At 52.6% G+C, this 26,926-nt stretch overlaps 1 protein-coding gene across 2 annotated transcripts in view; it reads right to left on the bottom strand.

The window, feature by feature from the left end:
- Positions 1 to 25,460, bottom strand: part of LOC136517663 (MADS-box transcription factor 14-like) — a 32,515-nt gene extending 7,055 nt beyond the window's left edge. The window contains exon 1 of one of the 2 annotated variants that reach the window (XM_066511297.1): positions 24,929 to 25,460. In XM_066511297.1, the coding sequence (XP_066367394.1) occupies positions 24,929 to 25,113 (185 nt within the window). In that variant the 5' untranslated portion in view covers positions 25,114 to 25,460. The remainder of the gene's footprint in view (positions 1 to 24,928) is intronic. The other variant, XM_066511304.1, reaches the window with a different exon arrangement.
- Between the last annotated feature and the right edge of the window lie 1,466 nt (positions 25,461 to 26,926).

Here is a 26,926-nt window from a genome sequence, read left to right as displayed (position 1 = left end):
CATTTAAAACTGCAAAGATTTGAAAATTTCAAGATATGTGAAAAAAGGGGTCAAAACAGGTAGGAAAAGAAAACTGAGTAAATTAATATAGGCATATAAGAGATATTTATTGTCGGGGACCAAATACTGGGGTACCCAAAGAGGTGGAGCTAATAACCATCAAACGTTGATGGTTTCGAATAGACAAGAACGCAACTACACTTCTTGCCCATACGACCGTAGGTTGGCTGCGCCTCGCCTAGCCCCTAAGGGTTGGTCACTTCCCCGTCTGCTCCCCGTAGGGTCGCAGCTCGGCACCGTGGTGCGTCGCGACGCCCGCCGGGGCAGGATGGGACGTGACCACTTGCTGAAAGAAGCTAGAGCACATCCCTATCAAGATCAGCGAACGTGCTATCCCTGGCACCGTCTGCCATGTCAGCGGGGCTGGCTCAGAGAAAAAGGAAGACACGGCACCTTCAAAGGACCTTCTTGGCCTCTGGTTTTTCTTCTTTCTCCCATCTGTAACCCCTGCTCACCCTTGATCTATAAAAGGGAAGGCAGGGCACCCCACTAAAGGGACGGATCAATTCAACACACCACGCACCACATTACACATAGCTGAGCAGCAACCGAGCTCTCAGTACTCGTTCGACCTTTCCATCAGAGACTTAGGACCTGTCCCTCTCTCGACCGTTTGTACCCCCAACTATGAACCTTTCAGTGTTAATAACACGAGCAACAGCAGCAGACTAGATGTAGGGACATTCTGTCCGAACCAGTATAAACCTCATGTCTTTTAGCACACCATCTGGGCCTAACGTGCAACAAATATAAATTTACTAGTTGGTGTTTACTCGAAACACCGATAGTTGGCACGCTAGGTAGGGGACCTTTGCGCGTTCCGACATTAACATCAGGCCACGGATGGCTAGCCACGGAATCAACTGGGCCCCGGGCGCACACGTGCGCTTCGGTGACCTGGACTTCATCATCACGGTGGGGGGAGAGTTGGCATTGGCTCACGCCGCCATCCACTCTCTCCCCTCCATCGGCCTTAACTGTGAGAGGCTTGAGCACCAGCTCGGTGTCTCCCTTGGACCCCAACAGTCTAGGGAGGACCAGCGCCGCCTCACCCTTTTCGACGCAAACGACATGGCGCGGTTTTCTAGAGGATGATCCCTCTCTCTGGAACACCACATACAGAGCGCCCCGACAGCGCTTTTGTTTGGTCTCCGCAACGCTGCGGCGACCGTTAGCCACCTTGTGGCACGACGCATGGTCCTGCCGCTCACGAACAACGAGTTCGTGGGGGTAATCGAACACATCACGGAATCTCTCCACAACCTCCTCATAGAGGAGCCAGGGTTGTCCTATGGCTCTGAATTCAGCAGGGGGAGCCATCACCCCTTTCGGGAATGCTTCATGATGGGTACCCCCAAGGGACACGTCGAAAGCGTCCCCACGGAGGAGGCTACCCCGACGGGCAACCTCGGTGACCAAACCAAAGGGGAGACAGCGGCCCCACCTTGCATGGGGGTAGAGCAGCGGAAAGCCCGACAGCGGGAGATCGAGGAAGCGCGACTCCAGCTTGTGCAGGAATGCACGGAGCTCGATCGGGAGATCGAACGCCATGGAGACGGTGGGCGTGCGCGCCTTGACCCATGACGTAAATCGAAGGATCATTGCCGATGATGAAGCCCTTCCTCGCTTCGCCGAGCGAGCCAGAACATCGCCGTTGCGACACCCGAGGATCGTCGGGCCCACCACGAGATTCACACGCTGCTCGAGCGTGCGGCGATGCAGCAGGCAGAAAGCTCGTTGTCTCAGCGACGCGAGCTTGACGCCACCAACACACATCCTCCGGGCATCCCAATAGGGATGCGTTGGTCCACCAGTCACCACTGGGCGGCAGGCAGCGTGCCGCGGTCTCGGTGCATCAGCGTCTCAGCCATAACCACGACGCACGTAGCACTCTCGATGCTCGTAGGCGTACCCACGATGATCCAAAAGAGGGAGCCCACCACGGCTATCATCCTCGTCGTGGCAGATGCTACAACAACAGCGAGGACCGAAGTCCGAGCCCTAGCCTACCAGGCCCTCAGGCCTTCGACTGGCACATCCTCAATGCTGCTTTCCCGCCAAGGTACCGACCACCTACCAATATCGTGAAGTATTCTGGGGAAACAAACCTCAGACTATGGCTCAAAGACTATTGGCTTGCCTGCCAAGCCGGTGATACGGATAATGATGACTTCATTATCCGCAACCTTCCACTGTTCTTAGCCGATTCGACACGAGCATGGTTGGAACAGCTACCATGCAACGCAATCCAGAGTTGGGCGGATCTAAGGGAGATCTTTGTGGGAAACTTCTAGGGCACATACAAGCGCCCTGGGAACCCATGGGACCTCAAAAACTGCCATTAGAAGGCCAGTGAGACTCTCCATGGGTACATCCAGTGCTTCTCCTGGCAGTGCAACGAGCTACCTAACGTCGCCGACGCTGACGTCATAGGAGCTTTCCTGTCTGGGACTACCTGTGAGTCTCTGGTTCATAAGCTGGGATGCAAGGGCCTGCGAACCACCAAGGAACTCCTGGACATCGTCACCAGCCACTCCTTAGGAGAAGAAGTGGTCGAAGCAATCTTCGATCGTCTCGAGGGCATGGCAAGGCAGGACGAGGGTGCCAGCGAAGGCACCTCTAATCATTCTGTCAAAAGAAAGAACAAGAAGCAACGGCGCGAGGACTCGCTCGTGACCGCTGCTGACCGCAAGGGTGGTCGGAAGCCCACGGAGGGCACTCCAAACCATTTTGAAAAATTACTCGAGGGGCCATGCCCGAACCATGCCTTCCTAGTTAAGCATCTGTTCAAGGACTACAACCTCATGCGGCGGTTCTTGTCCGGAGGCTCCAACAAAGGGGGGCACGGAAAGGACCCTGCCCCCACCACGGACGATGCTGAGGAGAAGGACAATGGCTTTCTGATGCCGGATGGTTGCCTTATGATCTTTAGAGGATCAGCGACCTACGACTCCAAACATCGTCAGAAGGTCACGCGTTGTGAGGTCTATATGGCCGAGCTACCACACCTCCCTTCCTCCGGTGGTCAGAGTCCGCCAGAACCTTCGATCGGACCGACCATCCGGAGAGCATCCCACATCCGAGGAGATATCCGCTCATGGTCAAACCGATCATCGGCCCGAAGCGGCTCACCAAAGTACTGATGGATGGAGGCAGTGGCCTCAACATCATGTATGCAAAGACACTCGACGAAATGGGCATCTACCAAACACGCCTCCGCCTGACCCGAGCACCTTTCCACGACATCGTGCCCAGAAAGCAAGCCATGCCACTTGGGCAGATCGATCTGCCCGTTACCTTCGGGGATCAGTTCAATTATAGGACCGAAACCCTCACCTTCGAGGTGGTTGGGTTTCCCAGAACCTTCCACACCATCCTAAGATGTCCATGCTACGCAAAGTTCATGGCTATCCCTAACTATACATACCTCAAGCTAAAAATACCAGGCCCCCATGGGGTCATCACCATTGGCACCTCCTTCCAGCATGCCCATGAGTGCGAGGTTGAGTGTTGCGGTCATGCTGCAACAATCATCACCTCCAAGGAGCTCGTCGCCCTCAAGGAGGAGGTCATCGAAGAAGCGCCCGACGCCAAGAAGTCGACCGGGTCGTTCGGGCCTACAGAGGGCTCCAAAGAAGTCCTCATAGACCCCAAGAGCATTGAGGGTAAAACGGTTCACGTTGGTACCACGCTTTCCTCTGAATAGGAAGGCACGCTCGTCGGCTTCCTCTGTGCTAACTGAGACATCTTCGCGTGGAAACCCTCAGACATGCGAGGCATCTCGAGGGAAGTCGTCGAGCATACCTTGAAGATCTAACCAGGCTTCAAGATGGTGAAACAATGCCTGCACCACTTCGACAAGGAGAAACACCGGGCCATCGGTGAGGAGATAGCAAAGCTCTCGGTGGCTGGATTCATCAAAGAAGTATACCACCCAGAGTGGTTAGCCAACCCCATCCTTGTATGAAAGAAGAGCGGGAAATGGAGGATGTGTGTTGACTATACAGGTCTCAACAAGGCATGCCCAAAGGATCCATTTCCTTTGCCTCGCATAGACCTTTGGGTGTGAAACCCTCTGCTCCCTTGATGCGTATTCCGACTACCATCAGATCACGATGAAAGAGTCTAACCAGCTCGTGACATCTTTCATTACCCCCTTTGGATCGTTCTGCTATGTCTCAATGCCGTTCAGTCTGAAGAACGCTAGGGCCACATACTAGTGTTGCATGCTCAAATGCTTCGGGGACCTCATCGAGTGGACCATTGAGGCCTACGTTGATGACATCATGGTCAAGTCCAAACAGGCTAACCACCTCGTTACCGATCTTGAGCAGACCTTTACAAAACTCTGAGCAAATGGCATCAAACTCAATCCCAAGAACTATGTTTTTGGGGTCCCGAGGGGTATGCTGCTTGGCTTCATCGTCTCTGAGCACGACAATGAAGCCAACCCGAAGAAAATATCAGCCATCATAAGGATGGGCCTGATTTAGGATATAAAGGGGGTTCAGCAAGTCACAGGGTGCCTCGCCACACTCAGCCGATTCATCTCACACCACGGTGAATGAGATCTCCCCCTTTATCGACTCTTGAAGAAAACCGACCGCTTTGAATGGACATCCAAGGCCCAGGAGGCACTTGACATGGTCAAACTGCTTCTGACAAAGGCTCCAATCTTGGTTCCCCCATCCGATGGGGAATCCCTTCTATTATACATAGCGGCCACCACACAAGTGGTTAGAGCTGCCCTAGTAGTGGAATGGGAAGAAGAGGGGCATGCCCTCAAGGTGCAGTGCCCTATGTACTTCACCAGTGAGGTACTATCTGACTCTAAGACCCGCTACTCCCAAATCTAGAAGCTCCTATATGCCGTCCTCATCACCAAGAGGAAGCTACGCCACTACTTCGAGTCACACCTAGTGACGATCATGACGTCGTTCCCCCTCAGTGAGGTCGTCCAAAGCCAGGACGCCATGGGAAGAACCACAAAATGGGCACTCGAGTTGATGGACCAGGGCATCACGTATGCCTCCTGAACAGCTATCAAGTCCCAGGTGTTGGCAGACTTCATCGCGGAATGGACTGAGGTCCAAATGCCACCGACGGTCGTTGGTCAAGAGTACTAGATGATGTACTTTGATGGATCGCTAATGAAGAAGGGCGCCAGCATAGGGCTGGTCTTCGTGTCACCCCTTAGGGTACGCATGAGGTACATGGTTCGTCTCCATTTCCCCTCATCCAATAATGTGGCTGAGTATGAAGCACTCATCAATGGCCTACGCATCGCCATTGAGTTGGGCATCTGACGCCTTGACGTCCGGGGCGACTCTCAGCTGGTTGTCAACCAAGTCATGAAGGAGTCAAGCTATCACAACGCCAAGATGGTTGCATACTACCGGGAAGTCCGATGGCTGGAGGACAGATTCGACGGCCTCAAGCTCAATCACATCTCGAGGCGCCTCAATGAGGTGGCTGACGCGCTTGCAAAGGCGGCATCTGACCGAGAGCCGGTGCCAACAGGTGTTTTCGCCAGCAACCAACATGAGCCCTTAGTGCACTACGAAGGGTCGGAGCAGGCCAATGATGGCCCGTCTAATCCAGCCTCGAGGGCTAACCAACCGATGGCTCCATCTAGCCCCAAGGTCATGGAGCTTGAAGAGGATCCAGCGATAGAGCCTGACCCTCTGGTCGACTGGAGAACACTCTACCTTGACTACCTCCTTCGTGACACGCTATCGATTGACAAGACGGAAGCTCGATGGCTCGCACGTCGCACCAAGTCATTCGTTCTTGTAGAGGGCAAACTCTACAAATGAAGCCACACCAGGATCCTACAGCTCTACATCCCCATCGAGCAAGGGAAGTGCTTGTTTAGTGATATCCATGGTGGCATCTGTAGTCACCATGCCACGCCTAGAACCTTAGTTGGAAACACATTCCAACAGGGCTTCTACTAGCCCACTACAGTAGTCGATGCTGAGCAGATCATACGCACCTATGAAGGGTGTTAGTACTATGCTCGGTAAACTCACCTCCTGGCCCAGGCACTCTAGATGATCCCCATCACATGGCCTCTCATGGTCTGGGGGCTCGATCTGCTTGGACCTCTCAAAAAGGCGCCTGGAGGATACACACACTTGCTTGTCACCATAGACAAGATCATGAAATGGATAGAAGCTTAGCTGATCTCCGCGATTAAGTCCGAGCAAGCCATACTATTCTTCCTTGACATCGTTGTTCACTAGAAAAAAGTTCCTTCGATTCTATGATGAATACCACATCTGGGTTGATTGGGCCGCCGTCGCGCACCCCCGAACGAACGGGCAGGTCGAGCGCGCAAATGGTAGGGTCCTATAAGGCCTCAAGCCTAGGATCTTCAACCGGTTGAACAAGTTCGGCGCACGGTGGGTCGTTGAGCTCCCCACGGTACTCTAGAGCCTAAGGACAACTCCTAGCCGAGCCACTGGCTACACGCCTTTCTTCATGATCTATGGTTCCAAGGCCGTCCTCCCAATCGACCTCGACTATAGAGCACCAAGAATCAAGACATATGATGAATAGGGAGCCAAGGCATCCCACGAAGATGCCATGGACCAGCTGGACGAAGCTCACGATGTCACCCTCCTTTGCTCAGCCAAGAACCAGCAGGCGTTGCGATGGTACCACAGCCGATGGGTGTGGGATCGAGCCTTCAATGTTGGAGACCTGGTTCTCCGCCTCGTGCAGAGCAACAAGGACCACCACAAGGTCTCCCTACCCTGGGAGGGGCCGTTTGTTATTGTGGAAGTACTCTAGCCAGGCGCCTATAAGCTAAAAACCATCAACGACAAGGTCTTCACCAATGCCTAGAACATCAAACAGCTACGTCGTTTTTACCACTAAATAAACACATACTTTCTCTTATTAGTTTTGTCATTAAAATCCCCGATCTTTTGTGACATCCAACCCCTACAAGTGCGAGGGGTCAGGCCTCACTCGAGGGCTGGTATGAGTACACTTATCCTACAAACATTCTCTTTGTCTGCCCTCCTTTCTCACGATAAATCCTAAGAGCTAGAAGTTCAGGAACAAGCTCTAAGTAAAACTGGGCGGACTGTGAGGCACCTATGCCCTAGCAGCTATGGTCTCTTTGCTCTCTAGCATAATCAGAATTGGCTCACCCGCACTCCGAGCTTTTGTGACCTTAACTATGGGAAGGGTCGGAAGGCACTAAACCTCTTTTTGTAAAAAGAGGGAGAAGAGCTAAAAAGCTGTTTGCCGTAACAAAATTCGAGAACTTGTTCATTTTTGCACAAATTCATCGCTTACAAAGTGATTTCATCATGAAAAGGGACTGATGTATTCATCAATGCAAAAAACTATCCACACTGGGGCTCCCCCACAACTTAAAATGATTACATTTGCTGACTTGTTCTACTCTAAATGCTACTACGGCCGCCGCGCCACGCTCTCCATCGGCAACATCCTACCGCTCTGCAGGATCCCTAAGGGTGCCATCATCTACAACATTGAGCACCATGTTAGTGATCGTGGTGCCTTCATCGGGGCATCCAAGGACTACGCCATTGTGATCAGCTGCAACCCTGACAATGGCACCTAGATAGGGATGCTGTCTGCCGAAGTATGGCCACCATGGCTAGTGAGATGTCTCCGATGTCTCATCGAACTTGATGAACTGGCCGATCTGAGCAGCTGCAAGGGAGAAAGCCCCCATCAGCGCAGTCCTGGGTGGCTTCCCCACTGACAAGGCTCGCCCAGAGAAGATTCGCCGGAAGAAGCCTACATACGGCTCCATCCCAACGAAGGCCTCGTAGACTATGACAAAGCCAACAACACGCAACACCCTCCAGTGCGCCTCCTTTAGCAGAAGCGGCCCCTTCTCGGCAAAGGCAGCCAGCACCATCCCATCTATGTTGGATGACCTCTAGCTTGACATCACGCTCCGGATTCACGAACGGATCTATGAGTTCTCCCCTCCCTTGCATTACCCTCTCTCACTTAGGAATCGTCGTAACGCACGAATGCACTCGACGAGAAGGAAGGAGGAGAGGAAGCAGCTGAAGAATAGGCAGAGGAATGGGACGAGAACCCTCTACCTCCCCCTATTTAAGGAGGAGATGCAGCAGTCAGAGAAAGGCAAGGGGTTGGGGCGAAAAACCCTCTCCCTTCCCCTATTCAATGCAGATGGGAATTCGATGCCGTTGGGAATTTGAGGGGATGCATCTTGACCGACGGGACGCACCCTGCTCGATGAGACGGTGCCTGGTCAAATAGGATGTGGCCTAGGCATGGCCTGCCACTACCGCATGTCAGGCGCGAGAAACAAGGCACGCCCGCATGCAGGCGGCTCTTCGCTTCCCCAGGCAGGACCTGGAAGGACCCAACGACGGAACCTCCATCAAGGGGAGACCAATGGGCCTCCTAGGTTAATCGGACAGCCTAGGCAAATGCCAAACGAATAGCCATCGAAAGATAAGCACCCTTATTTACTTACTTTACGTGTCAATTTTATTACCGAGCCTTCGACCCCAGCAACGGTAGGGGCACGGACATCGCTCGGGGGCTGCCAAGAGTGTCTACTCATTGAGACATTCTCTTCACCCAACCCCTCCTTATGTTTAAAAACCGGAGGCGCGGTGTGTGGGTGTAAACTTTGAGTAAAACTGGACGAACCGCTAGACCCTACGCCCTAGTGGCTACAACATTTTTGTTCACCAGCATAATCAAATTCTTTGTCCCCACACCCTAAGCTTTAGCATTTGCCTTCTCGAGATGGGTTCGGAGGGGTCTACCTATGAAATCTCCTTCAAGGAGAAGTTGTCAGGTCACCCAAGTCGATCGAACGGCTCGGATCGCTGCCGAGAGATAGGAACAAAAAATTGCGATGCTCGTGCAGGTTATGCCAGCCCCATCATAAACGTAAGAGCTTCCCATCACACATGCCTCCAAGGTAACATCACCGACCCTCGCTTTCATTTCCATTATGTCGTACATTCATTCCATATATCCAAGCGTTGCATATGTGATTGCTGCATCTCAATGCTTCGCGTCGCGTCATGAAGCGGTAGTCACCTCATTCGATACGAGCGACAACTGACCGAGGTTCAAGGGATGGCCCACGAAGGGTTCAAGGCCACCTTGCATCAAATAGAGCCAAGGGAGAAAAACCGAGATGAGCCCCAGTGACCTTGCCCGATGCCGCTTAGAAGCGGATAGGGACATCTCATCCTTTCTCGTTTGATTCTAACCTCGAGCCAAACCCACAGAATCTCCATCGAGGAGAGGCCAATGGGCCACCTGAGCCTATCGAATGGCTCAGGCATCTGCCAGGAGGTTGGTTAAGAAATAGTGGAATGCCATATGAGGGCTCTGCTGACCTCGTCAGCGGATGACGGACCCGAATTCCACTCAAACATACCCGTAAGCGAGCTCATTGAGCGCAACAATCAAGCCATCGAGACAAGTGTTGTTAGCTTAGCCCCTCTGGTTGTAGAAACCAAGGATGGGGTGATGCGTGAAACACGGTTGACCCCTATCAGACCCTAAGGGACTTGGGGGCTCGAGCCGCCTGATCCTAGATCAAGAGATCGAGGTTCGAAGGCCGGCCTATGAAAGGCCTGAGGCCGCCTCACGTCGAACAAGAGCCAGGGGAGAAAATGTAGATGAGCCTCCGCGGCCTTCGCCCGACCCGCATAGAGGCGGATAGGGTTATCTCAACCTTCTCGTTCAATCTGGCCTCTAGCCGAGCCCATAGAATCCCCATTGAGGGAGAATCTGTTGGAAGGTGGGTTAAGGAGCAACAGAATGCCACCCAAGGGCTTTGCCAACCCTGTCACGGGCGATAGGACCGGATTCCGTTTGAACAGCCCCCGTTAGCGAGCTCATCAAGCGCGTCACTCGAGCCATCAAGGCAAGTGACGTCATCTCAACCCCTTTAGTTGCATAAACCATGGATGGGGCGACAGTCACAAAAATGAGCCGACCCTTGACCGAATCCCCGCCATGTGCGGGGGCTCAGGGAAGGTCGAACTTGCAATGAGACTGAACGCACAGTCATAGAACGATAGCTAAAATCCTAAGGATGGGGTAAGTGCGAATACAAGAGTAGTTTCGCTACCCTCTCTTGGTCTCCAGTGACATTCGACCCTAGCAACCGCAAGGGGTCGGATCTCGCTCGGGGGCTAATAAAGGTATAAATACCCACTCTTTTTTTCAAAATAGTCACTTCGTCAGACCTCTTCCTCATGTTAAGGCTAGTGGCAAGGTTTGTGGGAACAAATAACCGAGCGTGTCTAGTCAGACTTCAAAAAACCCATGCCCCGACGGCTATGGTAACTTTGCTCACCAGCATAATCGAAGTTTTCCTCTTATACACCTCGGGCCCTACGGTCTTAACAAACGGAAGGGTTCGGATTGCATAAACCTTTTTTCTCGAATGCAAAAAGGGAAGAAAGCAAGTTCAATCAAATGAAATGAAATTGTGAATTTGTTTAACAAAACAAAGTTGCGAATCTGTTTTCAAAATACAAAAGTGCCAACACTTGTCCATAGATTACAGCAAAAAGGGGGAGAACCATGTCTTCAATTTTGCTCATCAGGGTTTTCGCAAGAGGAGTCATCGCTGCTTCTATTTCATCCAGCTTGGAGGGCTCGTAGCCAAGCGCGAAACCGAGGCTCATCGCATCCAAGTCGATGTTGTCATCGTAATGCGAGCGAGCGATGGCGAAGACTTGGGTGATCCCTGAGCGAAGAGCTTCCTTCTCCAGCTAGCGCACCTACGCCATGATATCTATGGCACGGGCCACGAGCGAGCTAGTCCCCTCCGCCTACACCACCTGCAGGTCGTTGCAGACTATGCTAAGGCCAACCTTTAGGACATCATGCTCGCCACTCTCTGCCAGAAGAAGACCCCTCACCTCAGCAAGATCCGTGGCCAGTGCGGCACCGGCGCCCTCGACCTCCAGCTTTTGGGCTTTCACGGTCTCAAGGTCAGCCTAGAGGGAGCTGATCCTCTGCTACGCCTCATCATGCTCTCGGATAGCCTGGTCGTGCTCCCCACAGGCCGTACCGCGCTCCAAACAGAGCCTCTCCATAGTCTGGCATAGCTTGTCTCGCTCCATGCACAGCCGGGTGATCACCTCAGCGTCTAGTTTCACCCTCTGCTCTAGGGCCACGGACCTCTCCTCGGCTTCCAGCCTAAGATCCCGCTCCTTCTCGGCCTGGGCCAGGTGGTCAATGATCCACTGGTGGGTCTCGGCATCATGCTAGAGCAGCTCATCCTGCTCCTTTCGTATTCTAGCGACCTTCTCCTAATCCCATCATGGCCTCTCTGATAGTTCATCAAAAGACTTCTCAGCGTCCTCCGCATCCCGGTGGGCCTCGGCCTCCCGCTGGCGAAGATTGTCCACCTCCGTGGCAAGGGGAGTCAACTCGGCCACCCTTTGGCGGAGCTAGGCGGTCACATCCCTATGCAGCCATTCCTCATCGATGAGGTGGTCCCAATCCTCATTGTGTTCATGAAGGAACTAGGATTTCTCCTGGCTACGAGCAATAAGAGACTGAAAAAAGATGGTGGCCAGAAAACAAAAATAGATAGAGGAAAAAGATATCGAGAGGCTAGACCAAGTGAATACCCGGCCGATGGGACCAATTATGTCTCGAAGGGCACCCCTAGCTAGGTTTAGAGCTTCCAGCATGGCCATGAACCCCTCATTGAGATTCTCCCGCTCCATGCCCTCAGTGGCATCATCGAGGGTGAAGAGTTCCGACGACATGTCCCACGGACTCACCCACCGGAGTGGGGGCTCATCCCGCGTGGGCGGGTGGCGGCCCTCCAATGTTAGGATCATGGACAACTCCCTACCGATCTCCTTGATAATCACTGCAGTGTCCGAGGGTCCCTTGGCCATGACCCCATCTATCCTGCCCACGATGGGCGTCATCTCTGGGACCGTCGATAACCCGGCACACGCTGCTGCCTCAGGCGAGGCCACCACAACTTCTAGCTACAACCCATCCATCGTAGCCACCATCACCTCTGCCTCCATTGGTGGGACCTCGTCTGGCTATGCCACGCTCACCATGGTCGACACAACGGGTGCGGCCGACAGCTCCACCCGCTCCGACGACAGCAGTAGAATCACTTATGTCGCCGGTTGCGCGGCAACCTCTGAGGGCGCCCCCTCAGCCTCACCGACCGCTCGACCCACCGAGGGCACAGGCACCACTGCAGGTGGCGCCAAACTAGCCGACGAGGTTGTGACGCCAGCTCTGCTCTCACCCAAAATGGGAACGGCGTCAGGTGGCGGCCCGCACCTAGCCTAAAGGGCGATGGTTTTCTTGGGTGCCAATGCTAAAGAAGTGCCCCGTCTGACCCATCTCCCGATGCTACAGAAGAAACGAAAGGCATGAGTCACTATGAAAAACAGAGAAAAATATAGAAAAAAAGAGATAACAGAGGAGTCGGCAACTTACGTTGGCGCTATTGGGTGGAGACGTTTGGGGGTCAAACCCCTAGTTTCTTGCTCCACCTCATTAGGGTGGGACCATTTTGATCATGCCCCCTGCTCTTGGGCTAAGGGGATTGCCTCCCTCATATCTAGGGGCACGGCGTGGAGCCACTGCCCTCTCTCGACACCTCAGGCGTGGTGGTGGATCCGCCTGCTCCCGTTGGCTCTTGGGGCGTGGCGATGGGTCTGCCCGCTCCCGCTAGCACCTCGGAAGCAGTGGCAGATCCACCCATCCCTGCTGATTCCTAAGGCATGGTGGTGGGGCCACTCCCCCGCTGGCACCTCGATCGCGGTGGCAGATCCGCCCCCTAATGGTTCTAAGGACGGGTCAACGGTCCAGCCCGCTCCCTCCGGCCTCACGGCCATACCTTCCTTTGCGTGGAACAGGAAGGGTCCCTACATTGATGAGTGGGTACCTGTCAGCGCATCCTCGCTTCCCAGGTCACCCACTCGGTGTCTACGACTACCTCATCATCTTCCTCATCGTTGTCGTCGTCATCACTATCTATCTCCTCTCCTCGCCCCTATGCCTGCAGTTTCTGCTTCTTCTTTTTCCTCTTGACCTCCTTCGTCTTCTTCTGCCACTCGGCCATGGTGTGATTTGCTGCCGCCACGAGCGGGTCCTTTAGTAGCGGAGCCGAGTGGTCCATAAAGACGAGTCTCTTCGGCTGGTCCCGATATCTCAATATCAGCATCAAGGGGCTAGGAGTTCAATTAAAAAGGAGGCACGGGGAAAGAGAACTTACAAAGTTGATGTATGCCGGGGCGGTTTCAACCATATTGGGGGGTGCCCCAGCACCGGATACATGAAATCAAGAATGACATCGGCGTCGTCCTTCGAATGCTCCATCGCCTCCTTGATGCGCTACGCCACTTCGGAGGGGGAGAGCGCTCCATCGGCAAGCGATGTCCCATCGAGTGACGCTCTAGGCACCATTAGGTATAGGGGGAGTGCGCGACTCATCAGCGGTGCCACACTCCATGTATGGTAGGCGCCAATGATCCCTAACCCCTTCACTCCCCTCTCCTTCAGAATTTGGATGGCGGTGAGATAGTCCTAGATCTTCTTCTCGTCTTTATCCGGGACCCTCACTTCCTCTATGATTCCGGGGCCTCTTCGATGAGGCATCTGGTGAACACTGACAAGGGGGCAGCTGCATCGTTCTTAACATAGAACCAATGCGAATGTCACCCCTTGTTGGAGGTCGATAGACACATCGATGGATATTCATTGATCCGATTATTGCGGAGCTAAATGCCGGTGCATCCCATCGGCACGCTCAGCTCCTGCCTCTTCTCCCGCTTCTTTAGGAGGGTGACGGTGAAGAAGTGCCACCACAGGTCAAAGTGGGGACTAATCCCCAAGAACCCCTCACACAGGGCGATGAACATCGCAATGTACTGGATCCCATTGCGAGTGAGGTGCTGCAGCTCCACATTGTAGTAATTCAGCAACCCCCGAAGGAACTTGTGGGCGAGGGTGGCGAATCCCCGCTCGTGAAAGTGAGCGAAGGACACAACGTATCCATCGAGCGGTGACAGCGCGTCCTCATTGTTGGGCAGCCGCCACTCCTCGGTGGTGGTCCGCACGCAAAGAAGGCCATGTCAAACAAGGCCCTCCAGGCGCTGAGGGTGACATCAGATCTGCACCATGGCTCCATTAGATGATTGGGGTGGATGGGTGTGAGCTTGATGGTGGCTGCACTGCGGGTGCGGAAGGCTTAGGTGATTGGCAGCGGAGGTTGTAGATGCAAAGGCAAGGAGGTAATGTACGAAACCCTGGGGGCGATCCCTTTGGTTTTATAGGGGTGATGGATGCGAGAAAGGCAACCATCTGCTTGGATCTCCACGCCTACCATGATTTGCCACCACGTCACCACGTGGGGTATGCGTCCCCAATCCCTATCCTTTCCCACCAAAGTTACGCTGGACATTTCGCCTTCTCGGGCAGACCAAGACTCTTTTCCCGCAGAAGGGATACGGGTCAAAAAGCATTTTCTCTGGCCCGCCTAGGCCTACGAGTTCGAGGGCTGGCCTAATGATTTCGATGGGCATCCTAACAAAGGATGGGCCTGTGAGCAGCCAAAACTCCGGAGCACGTGCCTCAAGGGAGTCTCGATCCGCGATCGAGTCTCAACCGGGCTGACCCTGGATGAATCCTCGCGAACGGGATACCAAGGTTCCCTTTAAACTACCCGGTTGCCAAAACACCGAATCTCACAGCCATACCCACGAAGGGTCCGAATTACCCCCTGAGCGATTCTATCCGAATCACCCGGGGGCTCAGGGCCTACACCCGATGGGTGCGCTCGCGTGCACCCTCTGGTGAATCAAAATACCCCCCGGGCGATTCTATCCGAATCACTCGGGGTCTACACCCGATGGGTGCACTCGCGCGCACCCTCTGATGAATCGAAATGCCCCTAAGGCGATTCTATCCGAATCACCCGGGGGCTCGGGGGCTAAACTTGTCGGGTGCGCTCGCGCGCACCCTCTGGAAAGTCAAATCACCCCCGGGCAATTCTGTCCGAATCACCTAGGGGCTCGGGGGCTACTGTCGGGGACCAAATACTGGGGTGCTCAAAGAGGTGGAGCTAATAACCATCAAACGTTGATGGTTCTGAATAGACAAGAACGCAACTACACTTTTTGCCCATACGACCGAAGGTTGGTTGTGCCTCGCCCGGCCCCTAAGGGTTGGCTCCGCCTCGCCCGTCCCCCAAGGGCTGGACTCTGTCTCGCCCGATGGCTGGGGGCAGACCCCGCCTTGCCCGACATCCGAGGGCTGGCTCCGCCTCGCCCGACGACTAAGGGCAGGCTCCGCCTTGCCCGACGTCCGAGGGCTAGCTCCTTCTCGCCCAATGTCCGAGGGCTGGCTCCGCCTCGCCTGACATCCGAGGGCAGGCTCCGCCTCGCCTGATGTCCGAGGGCAGGCTTTGCCTCGCCCGACGTTTGAGGGCTGACCCGCCTCGCCTGACGTCCTGGGGCAGGTTCTGCCTCGCCTGATGTCCTGGGCTGGCTCCGACTCACCCAACATCTGCACCCTGCTCCTTCATAATGACAAGCACAAGGTAAGACAGGACACTCGAGTCAACCATAGTACCGAGGACCATACCCTGCACGCCTGCGGGAAGGTACCGTCAGGATATAACGGGGGGGGGCGCTTTAAGCCCTTCCAGGCATGACAGAGCCCGAACAGTGTTGTAGGCACCCACTTTTATCTTACAGAGTTGTGGGCGCCGCCATCAGCCCTCGGACACGGATCCTGATATAAGCATACGACAACCACTATGATCCAGGAGGGAACTCACATCATCTACAGTAACGGACGCATGGTCACTTCCCCGACTGCTCCCCATAGGGTCGTGGCTCGTCACCCTGGTGCATCGTGCCGCCCGTCGGGGCAGAACGGGACGTGACCACTTGCTGAATGAAGCCAGAGCATGGCCCTATCAAGATCAGCGAACGTGCTATCCTTGGCGCCGTCTGCCATGTCAACGTGGTTGGCTCAAAGGAAAAAGAAGACTCGGCATCTTCGAAGGACCTTCTTTGCCTCTGGTTTTTCTTCTTTCTCCCATCTGTAACCCTTGCTCCCCCTTGATCTATAAAAGGGAAGGCAGGGCACCCAACTAAAGGGACGGATCAATTCAACACACCACGCACCACATTACACACAGCTGCCGAGCTCTCAGTACTCATTCGACCTTTCCATCAGAGACTTAGGACCTGTCCCTCTCTCGACCGTTTGTACCCCCTACTACGAACCTTTCAGCGTTAATAACACGAGCAGCACCAGCAAACTGGATGTAGGGACATTCTGCCCGAACCAGTATAAACCTCGTGTCTTTTAGCACATCATCCAGACCTAACGCGCAACAAATATAAATTTACTAGTTGGTGTTTATTCGAAACACCGACATTTATAAACTGAAAACCGATGCAGATATTTCTGCTAGAGAAGGTGCTACTATTCAGTTGTCTAGAGGTGTGCATATTGAGTAAGCAACAGTTTCTCAGATACAAGTCCACCTAATTGAAAGGTGGTCCACTTGTATTTTTTAATTTTAGCGGAAACACATGGCACTAGTTCTAATTCCGTTGGTTAATAAAGTTATCATTTTTATGTCTTACGTTTGCTTTTACAGAATGTCTGTATACCTACTCACTCTTGGTTAGGTACAGGAGTTTGAGAGAACTGAAATAGACGAGTGCTACACTATTCAGCCTTCTATTCATGCAGTACCGTACCATATGTAAGTCTTAGGTTCCATGCAAGCACTCCCATGTTTCTCATGTAAGAACTCAGAATGCTTGAACAAACAAGGCACCAAGCCACCTACTACATACTTCCTTTTCTGAAGTTTTTTTTTTCTTTCACAAAAAGACATTTAGTTAGTAAAGATGAAAGAAGCTTGGTTAATTAGGTACAGCTAACAGTATTTCCATTCCAATCTTTGTGTCTTGAAATTGAAACATAGCATTCCCTTTTGTCCCGGAGTCCTCTCCTTTTCAATCATATATCACATGACACATGCTTTTATGTCTCCCTACGTCTAGCATTAACCACAGTTGTCAGAGAAGAAAAACACATAAAAAAACATCTGACTGATGAATGGTTCTTCTAGAGGACACACAGGACACCATGTGCCATTGGAATTCCCTTTTTATTATGTGCTGACATCCTTAATCATTTCATATATGGAAGATCTACATGTTGCTAATCGCCCAAGTTTGATTGATCAGTGGTACAAACTGGACAAGAAAGAGGAGAAGAGAAGGTAGGGGGACGTTGTTTGATCATTGGTACAAATTGGACAAGAAAGAGGAGAAGAGAAGGTAGGAGGATGGGAAGAATATTATCATTTTTATGTGCGATAGGGCAGGTACCTACTGCCATGCATAAATCTTGAGCTCAGGCAGCATTATTCAGGAAAAAACCTATCAATCTTATTAAATGCATGGTTACTAAGACTCAGAAGATTTTTGCCTCCTCGGTCCTCACAAACAGAGTGGAAGGTTTGTCAGGGCTAAGGGCTATTGAGATGATATGATACAGTGATGGCAGAAAGGAAGATGAGAGAAAAGGTGAAAAGTCCACGGCAGCTTATGCAAGTATAATTAGTGGTTTCTGTTGATGTATTCAGAAATGTTAGCCCACAGGATCACCGGCTCGAGTGAGTCGATCACTCGCCAGTCTTGCCGACCACGGCCGAGCACGACAGACGTTGTCCGACCACACACATTATGGCTAGAGGTAGAAGAAGAGGGAGAACTGAGCATATACACACACAGCCAGAGACACCAGCGTTGGTCGGAGCCCTGTACAGGAGATGGCAAATCTGAACTCTCTCTGCTGAGTTGCAGTGGCAAACTATATAAACAACTTTATCCATGTAGTTCTAGTACAGCTGCCATGCTACTATAGTGACTAGATAACACAGCAGGACTGACTCTGCCGCCTACCCCTGCATGTGGCTACAATGCGGCAGGTGAGCCGTTCAGCGCCTGCCTCTGTAGCGGCTACAGTACCACAGCAGGGGGCCATTTCGGCGCTGCCATCCCTTGCTGTGTATTCACACAAGGAAACAGTAGATTATCTAATAATTCTTCCCCTAATCCTACTGCTATCCCTTGTACCCCCTCTATGCCGATCATCTCCTTCAGCTCCGTGAGTCGAAGACGTCTGATCGGCTTGGTGAGGATGTCCATGAGTTACCGACCAGTTTCGATGAAGTTGATGACGATCTGCCCTCCATCGACACAGTCCTTGAGGAAGTGGAACTTCACGTCGATGTGTTTGCTCCGGTCGTGCAGAACCGGATTCTTTGCGAGGGCGATGGTGGGCTGGTTGTCCACCATCAGTGCCGGTGGGTGAGCTTCCACACCGGTTAGCTTGCCCAGCAGCCGGCGTAGCCACACAACTTGGCACGCCGCTGTGGCCACTACTACGTACTCTGCCTCGCACGTAGACAACGCCACCACCTTCCGCTTTAGCGACAGCCATGAAATTAGAGCCGACCCGAGGAAGACGAGCATGCCAGAGGTGCTCCATCGTCTATCGATATTCCCTACCATATCTGCATCGCTGAAAATAGTGAGCTATAGCCTGCTTCCACCTATTTTGGGGAAGATGATCCCTTGATCCACCGTCCCCTTGACGTAGCGCAACAACCGCTTTATCGCAGCTCAGTGATCCTCTCGAGGATCCTCCATAAAGCGATTGACATAGCCCACGACGAACGCAATGTTCGGCCTCGTGTGGACTAGGTAGCGCAGACCATCGATGATGCTTCTGTAGAGTGTTGCATCCACCTTCACCGCAGTGCTGACCTTCATCAGCTTCAGTCGCTCCTCCATTAGAGTCACGCATGGCTTGCACTCAGCTATGCTGCTCTGCTCCAACAGCTTTGAGGCATACGCGCTCTGACCGAGCGTGAGTTCCTCCTTCCCCTATCTCACCTCGATGCTGAGGTAGTAGGAGAGTGCACCAAGATCGCTTGAAGCTATCGATGTCATCCGCCATCTCGCGCTTGAAGCTGTCGATGTCATCCGCACGCGCGTCGGTGACGATCAAGTCATCCACATACACACTGACGATGAGCTCCTCCTTCCCCCGTCGACATGTGTAGAGCACGTGCTCGGTTGCACACTGCTGGAACCCAAGCTCGCCCAGCGTGGCGTCAAGCTTGGCGTTCCATGCTCGTGGGGCCTGCCGCAGCCCGTAGAGCACCTTGCACAGTCAGAGCACCTTATGCTATGCTCCCTTGATGGCGAAACCCAAAGGTTGCCAGATGAAGACCGTCTCCGCCAGCTCGCCATTGAGGAAGGCCGATTTAATGTCCAGGTAATGGATGCACCAGTCCTTTGCTGCTGCCAAGGCTAGTAGCAAACGGACAGACTTCATGCATGCTAGTGGTGCAAAGACTTCCTCGAAGTCGATGCCCTCGCGCTGTACAAAGCCTTGGGCCATGAGGCACGCCTTGTGCTTAACAACGGCGTTGTGCTCGTCCCGCTTGACTTTGTACACCCACTTTAGGCTGATCAAACGACATCCTGGAGGTGGATCGACGAGCTCTCATGTCTCGTTTTCCTTGATCGCCTTCATCTCCACCAGCCTCGCCCGTCGCCAGTTTCCATCACACTCGGCCAGCACGAATGTGGGTGGTTCCTTTGTGCTGATGAGCAGCAGCTCTAGGTCATTAAGTAGCCACCCACCAGGACTGAGGGCCCTGTGCCGCCAACAATGTCATCTAGCTTATGGAACCGCACCTCCCCCCTTCATGGAAGACGTCCACGAACTTAGTGATGCCACTTGGAGGTGAGGCGAACTCGATCGGTGTCAATGGAGTTCCCTGTTCTGCCGGAGTGCTCGGCACAGCACCTAGAGTGTTCGGCACCCTGGTTGCAGTGCTCAACACTACTCCTGGACAACTCGTCATAACTCCTATAGTGCTCGGCACTACTACCGAAGTGCTCAGCCTCAGTCTTGAAGTGGTCGGCACCACTGCAAGACCTCTTGGCTCCGCTATGGGAGTGCTCGGCATCCGTCCTAGAGTGATCGCCACCACTACAAAACCTCCTGGAACCACTCCTAGCTTGCTTAGCATCCCTCCAGGAGTGCTAGGCACTCCTCCCAGAGTGCTCAGCATCCCTCCCGAAGTGCTCGGCACTACCCCAAGAGTGCTCGGCACCCCTCTCGGAGTGCTCGGTAGCTCTTCCCTAGCGTCTCCACCACCACGGATGACCAGGTGCTCTATGACGAAGGTGCTAGTGAAGCCGCCAGCTTCCCTTGTGCTTGGACTATTCTAGTCCCAAGCCGCCTTCTCATCGAACACGACGTCGCGTGAGACAAGTACCTTGTCTCCACATGGGTCGTAGAGCCGGTATGCCTTGGTACCCTCCACATAGCCCAGGAACACCATCGGTGTGCTCCTGTCCTCTAGTTTGGTTAGGACCTGCTTCATCTTCCTGATGTGGCCGATGCAACCGAATGTATAGAGGAAGGACATGCTCGGCTTGTGTCCATGCCAAGCCTTGAACGACATCTTGTCCTTCAAGGCCTTAGTAGGAGTGCGGTTGAGGATGAACACCGCCGTGGTCACCGCCTCACCCTAGAACCTTGTCGGCATCCCTTTGGCCTTCAACATGGATCTAGCCATGCCGACCACCGTCTGGTTCCGTCGCTCCACCATGCCATTCTATTGTGGCAAGTATGGCGTGGTGTGGTGTTGCACCACACCCTGATCCGCGCAGTACGCAACAAACTCCATCGAAGTGAATTCGCCACCGTGATTAGTCCTCAGCACGCGGAGCTTCTTGCCGCTCTCGGCCTCCGCACTCATCTTGAACTTCTTGATCACCGTCGCTGCTTCATCCTTGCTCATCAGGAGTTGCAGCCACATATAGCGACTACAATCATCCATGAGTAGGAGGAAGTACCGCCGACCACCGTTTGTGGCTGGCGTGATTGGCCCGCAGAGGTCACCAAGGACGAGCTTAAGAGCGTCCTCCGCGCGATACTTGGCTACCTTTAGGAATGATAGCCTCCTCTGCTTCTCAGCCAGGCAGCTGTCACATAGCTTGCCTCCGTGCTCAATGTGGGGTAACCCTTGGACCATCTTCTCTAGCCGACCAAGCATGTCGAAGCTAAGATGTCCAAACCGGGCATGCCACAACCATAGTTCCTCGGTGTGCCGTGCCGCTAGGCACACCAGCTACTCTACCTTTAGGTCGAGTAAGTACAACCAGTTCAGGGACCTCTTCACCTTGGCGAGAAGTCGCTGCTTCCGGTCTCAGATCCTAAGAACTCTTTCCTTGATCAGTACCTCGCTACCGTGCTCATCAAGCTGACCAATGCTGATGATGCTTGAACACAGCTGTAGGATGTAATATAAATCTGTTAGCGCGCGGTGCTTCCTGTTCTGGCACCTGAAGATGATGGTGCTGTGCTCTTGGATTGCCACCCTTGAGCCATCACCAAACTTCACCGTACCAGTAACATCGTCGTCTAGCTCAGAGAAGGCTACCTTGGAGCCCATCATGTGGTTGCTGACACCAGAGTCTAGATATCACCGCTGCTCCTGGTCGACGCCCACATGTCCGAGGTGGACTTGGGCACGCGGTTCGTCGAGATTGACAGCCTTCAGGGCCTTCTCAGGTCCTTCCACCATCGTCACCTCTTCCTTCTCCTCGGCCTCAACGTCGTGCAGTGCATAGAACGTCGCCATCAGAATAGTGGCCTCATCATCATCATCAACTTGCGCCAGATGAGCCTCAGCCTTCTTCTCCTGCTTGCGATTTGGACACTCCTGTGCCCAATGGCCCGTCTTCCCACAGTGCCGGCAGGCGTTGGGGTCGACCTACTTCTTCATCTTCAAAGAAGCCTTGCCACGGTGCTTGCCATCGCCGCCGCAGCTGGAGGAGGCTACCCTGGAGTTCCTCCGAGCAGCCCACTCCTCCTCTGTCAGCAGCAGTTTGCCGCTGTCCTTCGTTGCTGTCGTCTGCTCTAGGCGCTCGTCCACCACCCGTAGATGGCCTATCACATCCTCAATAGTGAGGGTGGATAAGTCCAGCATCGTCTCTATGGACAGAACCATCTGGATGTACTTTGTTGGGACGGAGTGGAGGTACCTGGAGATCGCCTCCTCTTCGTCGATGGTGACGCCGTGGCTCTTCAGCTTGCTTATGAGCGTCTGCAGATGAAGGGAGAAATCCTCCACTGTTTCACCATCCTTGAACTTGAAGTTGGCGTACTCCTGCTTCAGAAGCTGGGCCGTCGCCTTCTTTACGTGGTCGGAACCGACATGCATCGCCGCAATAGCCTCCCACGCCTCCTTAGCAGAGCTTTTCGCCCCCAACGGCTCCCTATACTCCGCCGATACAGCAACGATGATAGCCTCCAATGCTGACATATCATCTTCTTTATTTTTGGTGCCCTTGTCAACAGCATTCCAAAGCTGTCGGGCTCTGAGCTTGACCTTCATAGTCACCAACCACTCTCCATAGTTGGTGCGAGTCAGCATCGGCCAACTGGTGCCGCTGACCTCCCGCACCGTGCGAACAACGATCTCCTGTCGTGGCTGGGCAGCCACAACAGTGCCACTGTTGTCGTCCATCTCCGAACCGTCCGTCATCGCCAGCGGTTAGTCCGGCGATGGCACTTATACGGCTCCGATACCACTTGTTAGCCCACAGGATCACCGGCTTAGGTGATTCGACCACTCGCCAGTCTTGCCGACCACGACTGAGCACGACAGACGTTGTCCGACCACACACACTATGGCTAGAGATAGAAGAAGAGGGAGAACAAAGCATACACACACAGCTAGAGACACCAGCATTGGCCGGAGCCCTATATAGGAGATGGCAAATCTAAACTCTTTTTGCTGAGTTGCAGTGGCAAACTATATATACAACTCTATCTATCTAGTCCTAATACAACTGTCATGCTGCTACAGTGACTAGATAACACAGCAGGACTGACTCTGGCGCCTGCACCTGTATGTGGCTACAGTACGGCAGGTGAGCCGTTCAGCACCTGCCTCTGTAGCTGCTACAGTACCACAGCAGGGGGCTATTTCGGCGCCGCCGTCCCTTGCTGTGTCTTCACACAAGGAAGCAGTAAATTATCTAACAAGAACCCATGCACACCCACTAGTTGTTCTTGAATATAAACTCAGAAATCAGATAGAAGTAGAAGCCATGATGGGCTATTAGCAGTGATAGTAAGTACTGAAGAAGAAAGGATGGATCCGTGTAAGTGCACCTATCTGTTCTTCATTCAAGAAAAATCATGGCAACCTAACCACAGTGATATGTACCACATAACAATATCAAAAGAAGAAACTCTACACACAAAGTAAAGTTATGTGCTCCGTGAGGGCTTGCGATATGAACATGCTCAATTGGAGGAGTTCAGGCTCAGCATCGTCAATCATCAGTCAAGAGCAAAGACAAGCTAGCATAGTTGCTCGTCGCAGTGGACAAAGACTCCATGCATATGAAACCGTGTATACCATGGGGGTCGACAACAAGTAGCGCCAATCAGAAAAGAGGCACAAGAAAACAATGGAAGAACAAAGAAAAAGTCACGTCAAATTAAGCCGAGGAAGTGCGAAGAAACAACGGGTGCAAGCAGCAAGTGATGGTGTAATCCAAATTAAAGAAATCATAACCCTCCACGTAATCCCCAATCGTCCCCGCATGCCAAAGATATATACTCAGTACACATATTGATTAAGATAAGACTATAAGAGTAGGAGATGAGATGTATAGTATCCTTCCGCAGTTAAAGATGGGCGTGGTTCGGATCAGTGGAGCGGTTCATTGAACCGGTCCATAAAATCTAACCAAATGGGCTCCATTCTGATATCAGTCAAAGGATTTGGATCGACGGATTGGAAACCAGAGAACCGAAAGATCCAACGGTTCGATCCAACGGCTCCGGTGCAGCTGGAGGATCTCCCGCTCTGTCTGCGCACAACTCAGCTTCCGCCGGCTCTCCAGCGCCGCCTTGTCCATCACCTTCATCGGGAACCAGCAGGGCCTCCCCACGCCGCTGTTGCCGGCGCCTCCGCCGCGGAGCTCGGATAGGTACACCGTCCCGATGTCGCCGCACCCGAGCCTCCGTAGCAGCCGACGCAGCCGCGTTCATCGCCGAGCTCCGCTCCGCTCCGCCGGGGACGCCGTATGGGCGGCGGTGGCGGCAGCGGAGGTGCTGCAGCCGGAGCACTCGCACGCGCTCTACCAGCTCGTCTATTACTCCGCCTATGCCGAGTGGGACCGCGCCGCCCAAGGCCCTCGCCGTACTGGTTCCCAAAGTGTGCGACTTCTCTTTTGTTCTCACCCCTCGCCGTGCGTCTGAGTAATTTTGGAGCTATCCATAATAACCATTGGGCCCCATTGGGTCAGCGGCTAATACAGATGGAGCAACGTACCAGTGCTCCTCCGGAAATCAGTTGGATCGATTGCGGTTCGCTCCATGGATCACCCACCCCCAACTTGATCCTCAGTAGGAGTCAACTCAGTCAAGCAATTAACACATGCAGCATGGTAGCAAAGATTTCCCCAAACAGAGCAGCGAACGCCATCCCAGCGAAAGCGGAACATAAAATTACCTCGTATATAGCGCTCGCACGAGCGGCACACGCTATACGCGTCTTCATCTAGATTCTAAACTATGTATGACCCGAGTCGTACGTCTGTCTATCCAATAATCCAAATGAGCCCCGAAAATTCTCAGCAAATTCAAACAGATAATTACGGAGCACGCACCGTAATTCATAGTTTCAGACAGCTTGGAAATGGTGCAGCACGCAGCGGAGCGCGTTGAAACGTAAGCAACGGAGGCGAGAGCGTACCATGAATCGGTGGAGTACTCGTAGAGCTTGCCCTTGGTGGAGAAGATGATGAGCGCGACCTCGGCATCGCAGAGCACGGAGATCTCGTGCGCCTTCTTGAGCAGCCCCGAGCGGCGCTTGGAGAAGGTCACCTGGCGGTTGATCTTGTTCTCGATCCGCTTCAGCTGCACCTTCCCGCGCCCCATCGCCGCCGCCGCCGCCTCCTCCCCTCCTGATCTCAACCAAAATCCTAGCTGACCCTCTCTGCTATCCTCTAAGAACAGGCACGTCGCTTCCGCGGCCGCCGACGACAGCAGCTATAAAACTAGCTAGCTACCTTCCTTGTTCCTTACGAGACGCTTGATTGACAGGATAACTAAGCCTACAGTTGTAGATGGTAGGCGCTGGCGCTATGGCGCCGGCGAGCGCATGACGTCACAGCTAGCTGCGGCGGTGGACAGAGAGGGAGAGAAGGTGATGAGGGGACCCCGGCCGGGAGGAGGGAGGCGCCGGGAGGGGCGGATTTAAAGCGGTGATGCGCGCTGCCGCGACGGATCGGAGGGTGAGGAAGGGGTATCGCGAAACTGGGATGCTTTCCGAGCCGCCGCTGTCGAATAGCCATTGGCCGATGCCCCATTCCTGGGCCCGCAGGGCCCCGCCGCATCTCTCATTGCATGGGCCGCCGCCAGGGTCCTTCCTCGTACGATCGAAACCGGCTGCTCTCTCACAGCTTATTAGCCTGGCACGAAGTAGATGTTGGCAGGCGGCAGCAATTATCATTTTTTCTAACTAGTTAAGTGCCCATACGTTCCTACGGTATACATATTATCATTTTTTCTAACTAGTTAAGTGCCCATACGTTCCTACGGACAAATAGCCACACATGTAGAACATATGTAAAATCTCATCCATTCATTAACAATTTATTTGACATAAACCTAAATATCAACCATAGAAGGAAAGAGGCATGTTAGAAATAATAACCATCATGCTACAAATTAAATATAAATTCACATATACTTATTGAAAATATATTATCATATAATAAGTACATCCAATCAGTAATATGTCCACAAGATCATCATACGCTACTTGTCTACTATTGTTCCCAAACTTCTTCTATTACCTCACTATCGGAAACTGACTCTTTGCCGAGTGTTTTTATGTTCACCGAGTGCATTTCTTCGGGCACTCGGCAAACAAGCCCTTTGTCGAGTGCTGCGAAAAAACACTCGGCAAAATAATTACACTCAGCAAACGATGTAAAAAACACTGGGCAAAGTTCGACACTCGGCAAACTAGAAAAAAAAACACTCGGCAAAACTAGGCACTCGGCAAAAAATATGTTTGCCGAGTGTAAATGTCTGGCACTTGGCAAAGAAATATGTTTGCCGAGTGTAACTATTTGGCACTCGGCAAATAATTTTATTTTTTTTCTCTTCTAACCTTGAAACTTTTTCTACTCTCCACATACAACATATGGTATTCTATGTTAAAATTTGGTATATACGTAGATCTGTTTGCTATATTTAATTAGTTTATTGCATTTCAAAGAATTTTTTGGTATAAGTCAAATTTGAACTGCAAGTGATTCAAATAATAGAATAAAATGAGTAGAAAAATGATATTCATGTTATTGAGTCCAGTGTGAGGCCTTACCCGGGAAATGAAAAGAAATTTCGAACATCTTGTTCAGGAAACACGACCACGAACGTGTGGCCGAATTGTTTTTAAATTCTAAAAAAAGCAAACGAAGTCTGAAAATCATGAGATTTGTCATGATGTGATGATATCATACATGGAGGCTGTGGTAAAAAATTGAGAAGGTTTCGTATAATTTGTCACGTACGATGTTCACAAACCGAAGCATCTCAGAAGAAGAATCGTAGTGTTGAGAATGAATCGGTAAGATTTAGAGTCAAAGTGACGATCGAATTAAGGTTTCACTTAAAAACTTTTTGTACAGGCAACAGAGAACATAGATTATTTCATGTGAAATTTTGGTAATTTTTTGGATTC

Source organism: Miscanthus floridulus, chromosome 2 (assembly GCF_019320115.1).
Source record: "Miscanthus floridulus cultivar M001 chromosome 2, ASM1932011v1, whole genome shotgun sequence".
Lineage (NCBI taxonomy): Eukaryota > Viridiplantae > Streptophyta > Magnoliopsida > Poales > Poaceae > Miscanthus > Miscanthus floridulus.
This window is presented reverse-complemented; position numbering and strand designations above follow the sequence as displayed.